This window comes from Borostomias antarcticus (genome assembly GCF_949987555.1).
Source record: "Borostomias antarcticus genome assembly, chromosome: 7".
NCBI lineage: Eukaryota > Metazoa > Chordata > Actinopteri > Stomiiformes > Stomiidae > Borostomias > Borostomias antarcticus.
In genome coordinates, this window is record NC_140240.1 from 21,906,209 (window position 1) to 21,919,294 (window position 13,086).

Below are 13,086 nucleotides of genomic sequence, written 5' to 3' on the forward strand. Positions count from 1 at the left end.
ACGTTTAGAGATGGACTTGTGAGTCTGAGCCGTCCCAAACCTCTGAGAGCCAAACTCCCCACAGCGAGACGCCTCCTAGCTTACCTGAGGCTTGTTGGTAGGAGAGGAGCGTTGGGGCCGTCCATTTTCAACCCTGTCCACGTCCGTCTCTTTGGTGTCGATCTGACAGAAGCATGAGGGAAAGGTGGTGGTGGGGGGGGGGGTGGGGGGGTGGCGGGGTTCAGGACAAAAAGAGAGGGGGGGTTAGAGTCTTCTTCGCGGTACGACAGGGGACTAACTCCACTACCTGAAGTGAAGCTGGAGAGCCAAGAGTGTGTCGCTGTGCCGTACCTTGAGCACGGTGACCCGTACCTTGTAGTTGTGAGCGCTGAGGTACTTGAAGTGTCCAAAGCACACGTGCGAGAGGCACACCACGATGGTGACGATGAGGACTACCAGGGTGAACATGGAGGTGGGCGTGACAAAACCTGGGTTCACACAACATCGTCAAAAGAATTAAGTGTCCTGACGTGTTCTGTAAATCTGAATCTATATTGGTATTTACATGTCAACATTCATACTGTGTTAACATAAGCTCCACCCCCCGGTCATCCTGGGCGGAACCTAAAGACCTGAGCCGTAACCTCTTAGATGAATAAACCCTCGTGTTTGACCTCTGACCTGTGCGCACGAAGGAGAAGAAGAGCAGCCAGAAGAGGCAGAGGATGGGGGCGGCCACCACCTGGGTCACAGCCCCGGAGTGGATCTTCTTGTCCAGTTTGGACGGCAGGTAGGCATAGTACATGTTGTATCTGTCCACCAGGTGTTTCAGCAGCATGTACATCAGACCTGGGAGAACAGGGACATGTTTTTTAGGACTGTTAAGAAGATAATAACACAATGAGCTTTTTTTTCCAGGAATATAAATAAAATACTAATTGAAAATGATTCGTAACTGATGTTGTTACATCAGATGTGGAGTGTATTCAGATATATTCTACTGTACAACTGTAAATAGTACGGATGTGGGATACATTATTACACTGTATTACAGTACACAAGTGAAAGCAGTTATGGGGGAGGGGGCACCAAGGGAAGGCTAAGTACATGTTAATATTGATCTTGTTGTGGTAACATCTTCAGCTGCTTTTTTTCCGCCACATTCCCTTACCCCTTTCCTCTCCCCCACATTTTGTTCCACTATAATAACCTATACCGTAACTGAGTACTCTTCCGCCTGGACTACTGCAACTCCCTCCTTGCTGGGGCCCTGGCGTCAGCCATTAAACCTCTGGAACTTGTCCAGAAAGCTGCTGCTCGCCTGGTGTTCAACCACCCTATGTTCTCCCACACAACTTCCCTTTTCTGTTCCCTACACTGGCTCCCTGTAGCGGCTCGCATCCAGTTTAAAACTCTGCCGCTGACCTTCAGGGCAATTAAAGGAACAGCCCCCTCCTACCTCCAGGCCATGGTCAAACCCTACACCCCCTCCCGACCGCTACGCTCTGCTACCTCGGGGTGACTAGTTGTCCCGTCACTCCGAGGCCCCTGCGGTCGTTGACACAGTCACAGCTCTTCTCTGTCCTGGCCCCGCAGTGGTGGAACGAACTGCCCACTGACGTCAGGACAGCAGAGTCGCTGCCCATCTTTCACCGCAGGCTCAAAACTCATCTCTTCAAGAAGTACTACAACAATCCTCCCTCCTAAGCACCTATTGTATTTTAGATTGATATTCTTGCACTTTGCTTTCAGCACTAGATTATGCTCTTAGTCACTTGTTTTAGAGAGAAGATGCACTTTTGAGTTCTGGCAAGTAGTAGTACATTGCCTTTTCCAACATTAAATGCAATTATTGTTAGTCGCTTTGGATAAAAGCGTCTGCTAAATGACTGTAATGTAATGCACCGAGCGTTTTCACTGAAAACGTCTAGTAGATGGTGTTACAAAGACAGAAGGTCTCTCTCTCTCTCTTTCTCTCGGTCTCTCCCTCTCTCCCTTTCTCTCTGTCTCTCTCTCTCTCTCTCTCTCTCTCTCTGAGGAGAGGAGCGCTGACTCACCAAAGGGGACGATGATGGGGCAGGTGATGCTGTAGGTCATGACAACGGTGAAGACGCACATCATCCAGGCGTAGGCCGCACCAAACTGGAACTCATAAGCTTGATGCTGCAGACACACACACACACACACACACACACACACACACACACAGACACACACAGACACACACACAAAACCTCAGTTCTAAAGGTTCCCAATAAAAAAGATAAATTGATTTAAAAATAGAATTACTTTTGTTTTTTTCAGTCCAAGGATTCTGCTTATAATATACTTGGTCAGTGTTGTCTGAACTGGTGTTGAACTTATGAGGTTGACATTAAATAATCCCTTATCAATAGTCCCTGAGATCGACTTTTTTCATTTGAAGCAGGTAGAAAGTATCGCTGCACACTGATTATCTTACACAATGTCTATGTTTTTGTTTGAGTATTGGCCAACTGTGGAGATAACCATGGACACCGTGGATAACAAACGTGCCTATGTACCTCCTCCTCATCTGTCATTATATACTAGATGATCCCACCACTCACATTTCAGTCAGATGGTTGGTTATTCACTTACAAGCATGTACATGGTCAACACATGAGGTCATGGTATTATCATGTACATGTTCAACACATGAGGTCATGGTATTATCATGTACATGTTCAACACATGAGGTCATGGTATTATCATGTACATGGTCAACACATGAGGTCATGGTATTATCATGTACATGGTCAACACATGAGGTCATGGTATTATCATGTACATGTTCAACACATGAGGTCATAGTATTATCATGTACATGGTCAACACATGAGGTCATTGTATTATCATGTAAATGTTCAACACATGAGGTCATGGTATTATCATGTACATGGTCAACACATGAGGTCATGGTATTATCATGTACATGTTCAACACATGAGGTCATGGTATTATCATGTACATGGTCAACACATGAGGTCATGGTATTATCATGTACATGGTAAACCCGTGAGGTCATGGTAATATCATGTAAATGTGAGGTCATGGTAATATTATGTACATGGTAAACCTGTGAGATAATGGTAATATAATCTTAACATGTGAGGTCATGGTAATATCATGTACATGGTAAACCTGTGAGGTCATGGTAATATAATGTAAACATGTGAGGTCATGATAATATAATGTAAACATGTGAGGTCATGGTAATATCATGTACATGGTGAACATGTGAGGTCATGTTAATATCATGTAAACATGTGAGGGTATGATAATATGATTAACATGTGAGGTCACGATGATATCATGTAAACATGTGAGGTCATGTTAATATCATGTAAACATGTGAGGTCATGGTAATATCATGTACATGATGAACATGTGAGGTCATGGTAATATAATTTATATGGTGAACACGTGAGGTCATGGTGATGTCATGTAAACATGTGATGTCATGGTAATATCATGTACATGGTGAACATGTGAGGTCAGGTAATATCATGTACATGGTGAACAGGTGAGGTCATGGTGATGTCATGTACATGGTGAACAGGTGAGGTCATGGTGATATCTTGCGTGCTGGTTGGGGGTTCACGGCGCTGCTCACCCTCTTCACGTTGCGCCTCTCGGCCGCGGAGCGCGCCAGACACAGCCGGATCATGTACATGAGCAGACCAGGGATCCTCAGCAGGTCCATGGCATTCCCGATGAACGCTGAGGCGATGACGTAATTGACAAAGAAGGCTCCGTTGTCAGGGAGAAAGACACACCTGAAAAAGAGATGCACAACAAGATAGATTAGGTACTGGCTAGATTAGGGTGGCCTACAATTAATACTACTTAAAGGTATAGTCATGTACGATTGGATAATTACTGGCACTTAAGTGAAGAAGTGTAGTTTAGTTTATTGAGTTTAAAAAGGACAGTGTTCACATACATTAATTGCTTCGGTTAAAAAGTCCTTACATAGAACATGAACACAAAGTAAGTTCTAATGCCTTGTCCACACGTACACAGGTATTTTTGAAAATGGGGTTTTCCCTCCTTCATTCTTAATAAAAATCTCCATCCACATGAAAACGCAAAAACACACTGCCTAGGCTGTCGCTGGCTCATTCTGTTCGATAGCTGTAACACACACATCAAATAAGCTCCTTGCTATCAACAATTACTTTCGGACTTCTGCTCCACTCCAACTTTGATTTTTAGCCCTTTATTAGCCAGAAGAAAACACCAGAAGAACAGCATTTCGGTAACCGAGAGCTGCAGAGTTGTGTGGTTGAGTCCACAGGGTTCTCATTGTGGCATTTTATGTAAACAGGTGGTAACAGCGTCTTAAAACAAAACTCAAAGCCAAAACTCCGGTTTTCCTGCCCACACGACAACACTGAAAGTGGAGTTTCTAAAAATGTTCACCCTGGATGGAGTTTTCAAAAAAGTCTGGTTTCAGTGACCTAGAATGCTGTTTGCGTGTGATGCCCGGTTTCAAAAATACCCATGTTCGTGTGGACAGGGCCTAAGTTCTACTTCTACTATCACAAGTGATTTGAACATAAACACTACTTACTCAAATCTGACTGCACCATCAGCAAGGAATTTCTTGTCAAATAGCCAGCGAAAGAAAACATCCAAACTGTATTAAAGGACAAAACAAAACATAAAACAGTATCAGTATGAGATGAACCTGTGCGGCCGCCAAAACACTTCCAACATTGTTGAAACATTTGAGCAGACATCGCCCCAGTGCATCTATCACAGGAGCCAGACAGAAACACAAAAAAACAACACAACTCCATCTGCCCTCTGCATTCAAGCAATCCTTCACAGCTTTTTCTTACTGGCCCAAATAGGCTACATTTCAAGAGCAATATTACCAGAATCAGAAACGTATATTGCCATGTAGGATAGTAACAGGAATTTGTTTCGGTGCAGAACATGGAGACAACATTGGACAGGGTGCAGGGACAAGACAGGACAGTGCAAATGAGCAGTACAAAATACGAATGCAAAAATAAAAACGATATACAAAATGGAGTGTGGTCAGGGTATATACAGTACAGTGAGTGTGCAAAGTGTAATGTGTATGTGATGTTTATGTATACAGTGTATTTGCGGACATGCGACCACTCAGTGGTTGACAATCGAGGGTTTCAGCACCAGGTGAAAGTGCTTGAGCCTCGTTAGGAACTTTCCTCATGGGTCCCATTTCAGCAAGCAGATATACCTCAATAATTCAACCCACACCTAGTTTTCAGAGGTGATGCCAATGTTTGTCCTTTTATCCATTCAAATAAAGGGAAGATGTGAGCCAAACTCAGTCCAAATGCACTAATGCAGAGCTTTTACATCAAATGACCAACAGTGAATGTGTAAGTGCGTCATTTCTGGGATGAGGAAAGAAACATCCATACAGTAAAGACATGGGAACAGCCATACAGTAAAGATATGGGAACAGCCATACAGTAAAGACATGGGAACATCCATACAGTAAAGACACGGGAACAGCCATACAGTAAAGACATGGGAACATCCATACAGTAAAGACACGGGAACAGCCATACAGTAAAGACACAGGAACAGCCATACAGTAAAGACACGGGAACAGCCATACAGTAAAGACACGGGAACAGCCATACAGTAAAGACATGGGAACAGCCATACAGTAAAGACATGGGAACATCCATACAGTAAAGACATGGGAACAGCCATACAGTAAAGACATGGGAACATCCATACAGTAAAGACATGGGAACATCCATACAGTAAAGACACGGGAACAGCCATACAGTAAAGACATGGGAACATCCATACAGTAAAGACATGGGAACATCCATACAGTAAAGACATGGGAACATCCATACAGTAAAGACATGGGAACATCCATACAGTAAAGACACGGGAACAGCCATACAGTAAAGACATGGGAACATCCATACAGTAAAGACATGGGAACATCCATACAGTAAAGACATGGGAACAGCCATACAGTAAAGACATGGGAACATCCATACAGTAAAGACATGGGAACAGCCATACAGTAAAGACAGGGGAACATCCATACAGTAAAGACATGGGAACATCCATACAGTAAAGATACTGGGTACCTGCTTAGACCAAGAGATGGCAGCAGCAGGACCATGAAGATGAGGAAGGTGTAGCATTTGTGCATGGTGGTCCTGTTTTCTCCTGACCTGCCCGTCAAAAACACAGATAAATACTAAATATGTAAGTCAATATGCAAAACACCGCTGTCCGCTTAAGAGGATTGTTTTCCAATGTTTTCTAACAAACGGATCTCTGAAAATTAAGTTAAATGTGCAGACTACCCAAAACTTACTATGAGCTATAATTAAGCAATAAGCCGTAAGCGTGGTTTACAGTGATTTCAAAACAGTTAGGGGGCGCTGTTAGGCACAATTATTGTTTTTATTCAACAGTAACATCAGGACATCATTATGGAATAAATACAGACTATTTCAGTGTCTTTTATATCGATTTTAGTGATCTCCTTTATTTCAGGAAGTTTCCCACCTCTGCTTCACGAGAATGGGACAGACGAATGGACAACCCGAAAATCTAATGTTTCTCAATTCATATCAAAATCATATTTTAACAGCCAAAAACATATTCCCAATGTACAACATAAAAGGAAATCAGACTGATAACTTGTGGTGACAGTGCGGTGGAGTGTGGTACCGAGTCCAGTGGGCCTCGAAGAAGGCAGAGTAGTAGACGATGGTGGGCAGCAGGGCGGAGAAGGCCCACAGCAGCAGGGTGGGGAAGAACTGGGTCACAATGGGGTTCTAGAGAAACCACACAGAACAAGAACAATACGTCGTATTTACTTTTTTCAGGCAGAGTGGAGAGTTACATTACAGCCATTAAGCAGTCCGATCAATGCCACTTAAATCTTGCATTCAATGCTTGTTTCGGTGAATTTGCCGTCACTGTTAGTGTATTAGCTTTAAAATGTGTGAATGCAGATGGTAATGGCTAACTAGGTTGAGTTAAGAGAGACAGAAGCCCTTGATAAGTGGTCAAAAGCTTTGAGGGAACAAGAGAAGGGATCTGCTCACATTGAGGTACTCCACAGGCTTGGTGACGTTGAACTTGTCCATGGTGGAGATGATGATGGCAGGCGTGGTGAGGAAGAAGAGGAGGAGGAAGAGGATGCAGTTGATGACGAAGCAACGAACCCACCAGGACACGCCCCCTAATGATAAGTGTTCCCTGTTAAAAAAAAAAAAGTAAAAATGAAAGATTTTTTTAGACATACAGAAACTGAATATACAGTATATAGTCTGGCTCCCCCCCGTGAATCAGAATTTTTGAATGCGATTCAGGGTCTGGAAAGGCTCTCGTCCAGAGTGATCTCTTGGTTGGAATTCCAACCAGGCGAATCAGCATCCTTTAAATCTGATTACAAATGCTGTGATTGGTTCAACTTGGCTCCACACTGTTAGCGTCAACCATCAACCATCAGACGCTAAGGAAATGAATCCATTGCAATTAATGACAGCGGCTCCGCTGCAGCCATCGCGTTGCGTTCAAGGTTCATTTCTTGATTTTTGACAGACACTGACAGTTGACGCTAACCAGGGGCAGCGCATGCACTTGGCATAAAAGGCAATTGCCTAGGGCGCCGAGGCACTAGGGGCGCACAAATCTCTGCTAGCACCCCCCCCCCAATCTTCTGACAATTTGAATTGTCCGCTAGCACCCCCCACCGCTCAACAACTTGTCGGGGGCGCACTGTCGTTATTTTGCCTAGGGCGGCCAATCACCTTCCGCCGGGCCTGACGCTAACGGACCCAGTGGAGCCATGGGGTTAGGGGGACAAACTAATCGCTGAGGACTCCCTCTTTGCCAACTCCCATCTTAATACGGCTGCGATGGGAGCCTGTTCAGACTGTATGTGAGACAAGATGGTGATTCAGTCTGAGTGTCTGGCTAGAAGATATAGACCTTTTCAATAGTTTTCGGTCACTAGGGCAACGACCTGATCCAAGTACACATCCAGTGTGTCAATCTGCACTTATAGTCACACTAGCAAGTCGAGAAATTAACTTTGGGACCTTGTTGTTTGGTGGTGGGATTATTATTTACTTATCTCGACTCTCCTGCATTTGGGAGGCTCAGCTTGTTAACGCTAGCTGACTGTTATCATCGGGGCAAAACCAAAGGTTGCGATCGACAAAAGTAGTGTCATCTTTTGAATATGAACATTCCGTGAAACGATCTATAGTAGCCTACACTCCTATCTATGCAAGCCCACAAACAATCTGCCGTTCAGTCGTGCTCCAAAGTCAGGGGGTCATGAAACGGCTGACTAGAGGTTGAGGGGGGGGGGGGGGGGTTAGGGTCAGTAATGAGTTTCAACTAATATCTATGACCTCCCACCCTTCCATATCCTCCACCACAACCGTCCTTGAGTGGAGAGGTGTGCAGCGGAAAAGCTCATGCAGAAACATTACTCGGCATTTCAAAAGCACTGACGGAGCCTCCCCTGCTCTGATTGGCCCTTCGATCATTTCTTTTACCTCAGGACCCGTGTTTAGCAACTGCTTTATGCTGAAATTCCTCTCGGTAACAGCTGGAGGTGCTCTGCACGCACCCCGGGACACACCTGATGCAGTATAACTGTACAAATAAAACGTAACAGACTATGATTTCAAGGCCTAGAAAGTAAACACTCTATTAGCCTCTGTAAAAGGATGTACTGTATATCAATCTTATTTTGGCACCAGAACTTTAAGTTGCCCCTGGAGAGCTCCTCTGCAACAAGCCTTCCACTTATGTAATTACCAACACCGCCAAACTCTAATACCATGGAATGACATAACTATACCCATGTATGTAACTATATAGTAGTTGTTACTGCAGGTATTACCATTTTCAATACAGAGGTATAATGAAAATGGAAAGAAAAAAGTTACTAACATATTTTCTACAAGTAACCTGTCTCAGTTTTGTCTCCAATGTGAAGGCAAAGAACACACCAGTAACTCTACTCTACTCTACTGGATTAGCTTGTATTGAATTCCTACCGTAGCGATGGTTTAGAAGTCTCCAACTGCAATTAACTTGACATTGCTCCTCCCATTCATAAGATAAGATATAACTTTAATAATCTCCAGGAGGGGAAATTTGGGTGTTTGTATCTTCATTCCACCAAATGAGGCAGTAAAACATTGGAGAGTTTCACAACGCAGGCATGGTGTGAACTGAAGGAACACGGTGTCTGGTTAAAATTATCTCATCATAAATATGTGGGGAGGGCCACGTTCTTCTCCCCCGGCCTGTGTGACGCTAGCCTCATGAGACCATCCTGATCTGACAAGCTCACATCGTTTCACTCCACTCACCAGTCTGGCAAGGCTCCACAGAGATCAGTTTGCGCCTGATCAGAGAACGATCGGCCAATCAGCGTTCGATGAGGAAATACTAGCAGCTACGCCGGGTGGGGTTTACAGTAGGTGTGACGACAACGAGAAGCAACTGTTCGTTTTAAAACAACAATGGCGGAGGTTAGCGTAGATGCTGTTATAGCATCAGTTTTATCCGAACTGTAGAGTATTTCCTCATTGAAAGAAAAGCAACGAACAACACTGAAGGCTTTTCTCTGTGTAAAAGATGTCTCTGCTCTTCTCCCGATTGGCTTTGCTAAGAATTTGATTCACCCCGTGATAGACGGTGAAAGACAGGTTGTTCATCCAATCGCCTGCCGAGCAGTTTTGACAGTGCCTTCCCTTTTCCAAACAGTTTCAGACGAAGCCATCCGGCGCCTGGCGTCAAGACTAGTGTGACATAAGCACTCACCAGCGCACGTTCTGCGGGTCCGGTGCGTACGTCACGCTCCAGTTGGAGACGTGCAGGCTCTCGCTGAACTGGGACGATCGCGGTTCCGTGCGACACTTACAGTCCTGGAACTGACACGCGTTGAAGTCCTTCAGGATTCTGGGGGAAAATAAGGATCAGTCCTGTGAGTGAGATTCTTTAAAGGAGCACTTCCCCGAATAGCTTTGTATCATTCCAAAATCTGCAGTATGTTACAATGAATGTGAATTTTCTTCCCTCCATGTTCCCTGCACCTAGCAGTTTCAAAAAAACAAAAACTCCACAAATGATGTCATCAATGTATCATTTGTTTGTATGTTTGTTTTTAAGAAAAAAAAGCCCAGGGAAGATTGAGGGAAGAAAATTCACATTCATTGTAACATACTGCAGATTTTGGAATGATAAAAAAGCTTGCTAATCGGGAAGTGCTCCTTTAAGACAAGACTTTACATGTTTAAGACAAGATGGTGGGGGTATAACAGATGGTACTTCCTAAAATAGATTGATGTATAAAATATCTATAAAATCGTAGATGGAGCTACATCGTGTGTTCTTATTATCAGTTAGGTTATGACACACAAACATAGCCAAAGAGCCTGTGAGAGCCTGACAGAGCATTCGACAGCGGCATATACTGGAGCTCTTTTCATAAGTAGACCTGCTATTCGCAGAACACTCAGTCAGTCTATGTACAGTACAATACATGTGAAGCAATGAGAAGAAGCATTTGTCTCGGAGGCTGCTGAAAACAGTATGTGTTTGTACGTTATTTGTAACAGCGATCAGATTCAAATACATTACTATCATTTAGCAGATGCTTTTATCCAAAACGACGATAAGCAGAACTCGCCAGAACTCACTCAAGCGCATCTCCTTTCTAAACAAGTAACTAAGAGTATAATCTAATATATAACATGGATGTGGCCTCACATGGCAGTCATGGCCTCGTTCATACAGACACACACCCATACACACACACACACACACACACACACACACACACACACACACACACACACACACAACATGGATGTGGTCTCACATGGCAGTCATGGCCTCGTTCTTGAAGGTGATGAAGGCCATGCCCAGAGGCTTGGTGTTGACCTTCTCTTTCTCCTTCCTGTACTCTTCCTTCAGCTTGGCCTCCAGCTTCGTGTAGTAGTTCACTGCCTCCTCCTGGAACACAACCACGGCAGAGGGACTGCACTTAGAAAACACCTTTCTACCTTAACGGACAAAGCACTTGACCATGGCTTCTCATTCACCCATTCACACACACATTCACACATACATTCACACACCAGTGGCGGTCAGCTGCCATCCGAGGTGCTAGGCTGCTCATTGGGAGCAGTTTTGGGGTTTAGTGTCTTGCCTCAAGCACACTTCGACACGTGGAGAGAGGAGGAGCCGGGATTCGAACCGCCGACCCTGCGGCCATCAGACGACCCGCTCTACCTCCTGAGCTAAAGTCTCCCTCCAGGTGGTGGAGGTGCGTTCGTAGGTCAGAGTACGAACCCAAAGCGGGAGGGTGGACGCTCTAGTTCTGAGGAGCGAGGCGGTTTCACGCTACCTCCTCACAGCCTGTGATGGCGCAGCAGCAGAGGTGTCCGCAGGGTTTGGGGTTGATCATGGTGGGGACGTGCTCTTTGGCCATCAGGTCTGTGAAAAACTTCTTACTGCGTTCTGCCTTCTTCCTGTAAGACGTGCGCACGTACGCACGCACGCACGCACGCAGGCACGCACGCGCGCACGCACACACACACACACACACACACACACACACACACACACACACACACACACACACACACACACAAACGTACAGACATTATATTCAACCAGCAATCTCATATAATATAATATAATATAAAATAAAATTATATAATATAATATATATTTTAAAAAGACATGCACAATACACTGTACTTATAAGTCTGGGTGCTTGATCACAACATCTTGTAGATAAGGAGAAAATAGAGTTCCGCACACCAGAGAGCTCCCATTAAAAATGATTGTTTTTCATTGTGAGCCCGAGTGGCGTTTAGAGCCCAAATGCTCTTCCTCAGACTCGACAGCGAACTGTCCCTTTACCTCTCGCCGTTGAGCGACATCAGCTTGGCAACGTTGTAGCAGATGCGCGCCTCCAGCACCGTGCAGTTCTCATAGGCCTGTCTGCAGGACAGGAGGACAGGTATGAGGACACTAGCACGTCTAATATGTCCCTTATGTCTGGTACTCCAACTCAGCATCTACTACGCGACTGTAGAGTCCGTTCTCCTATGTGGCTGTGAATGCTGGACCCCTGAAGCCCACCCTGCAGAAGTCCCTAGATGGGTGCTACCAGAATGCGGTGTGCAGTACTTAACATCAACCAGAACCAGAATGAGGCTGGCTGGTCACTGCCAGAGACACCAGGAGCTTCCAGCCAGCAAACTGGCGCTGTGGGAGCCGACACACGGGCATCGATAACGAGGGCGTCCCACTCTTACATACGTGGGCGCGCTCAAGAAAGACGCAGGGGCGCAAAGAACGGTACCGGCCAGCTAGCGGGTAACATGCTCGCTCTGGTTGATGTTAAGTGCTGCGCACAGCATTCGGGTGTAGAGTGTGGTCTAGTGGACCCATATAGGGACTTCTGTGATCCAGAGAGAGGGTGTTGGACTGATAAAGTAGAACCTGAAGCATGTACGCTCTCGACCCGCTTATCTGCACAGGCAGGGGCTTGAAGGTGGAGGGGGGCTGAGAGGGGCTTACTCAAAGTGCTGCTTGATGTGCAGCTCCTCGGCATACTTCGAGATTCCGTTAATGAATAAAGTTCGCTTCACCTGAAACAGAAGAGAAGCTCATTTGTAAAACTGTCAGTAGTACAGTCTATTAGTTTACCCCAAGAAGAATATAAAGTTATTTTTAGGGGATTCATTTGGATTTTCTTTCATTCTTAATGCCGGGCTCAGACTACAGGATTTTTGGGCCGATTTATCCCCGATTCACCCCGCCCGACAATCGGAGGAGAAATCTGGTCTGGAACGTTGGTCGGGGACGATGATTGGCCCAGATGATCTTGTAATGTGAGGGGTTTACAGATCCAATCTTATACCTTCCGATCGGCTCGCAGACCCATCGGGGCAGCCCCGATAATATCAAACATGTTTGATATTTAAGATTATTACGTCCCGACTTTACAAGTGAGACAGCGAGACCAGTGGTTCGTTGCTCCCTCGGGCACGATAAGATCCTGTAGTG

The 13,086-nt window shown here is 45.2% G+C and overlaps 1 protein-coding gene across 2 annotated transcripts in view; it reads right to left on the minus strand.

Annotated features, from left to right (window-relative positions):
• Nucleotides 1-13,086, minus strand: part of LOC311311370 (CSC1-like protein 2) — a 36,800-nt gene that overhangs the window by 4,143 nt on the left and 19,571 nt on the right. For both annotated transcript variants that reach the window (XM_084441067.1, XM_084441068.1), the window contains 14 exons: nt 12,598-12,668; nt 11,935-12,015; nt 11,414-11,537; nt 10,886-11,019; nt 9,826-9,963; nt 7,083-7,236; nt 6,703-6,809; nt 6,111-6,197; nt 4,574-4,639; nt 3,614-3,776; nt 2,037-2,142; nt 661-828; nt 352-467; nt 85-162 (listed from right to left, as the gene is read on the minus strand). In XM_084441067.1, the coding sequence (XP_084297193.1) occupies nt 85-162; nt 352-467; nt 661-828; nt 2,037-2,142; nt 3,614-3,776; nt 4,574-4,639; nt 6,111-6,197; nt 6,703-6,809; nt 7,083-7,236; nt 9,826-9,963; nt 10,886-11,019; nt 11,414-11,537; nt 11,935-12,015; nt 12,598-12,668 (1,593 nt within the window). The remainder of the gene's footprint in view (nt 1-84; nt 163-351; nt 468-660; nt 829-2,036; nt 2,143-3,613; nt 3,777-4,573; nt 4,640-6,110; nt 6,198-6,702; nt 6,810-7,082; nt 7,237-9,825; nt 9,964-10,885; nt 11,020-11,413; nt 11,538-11,934; nt 12,016-12,597; nt 12,669-13,086) is intronic.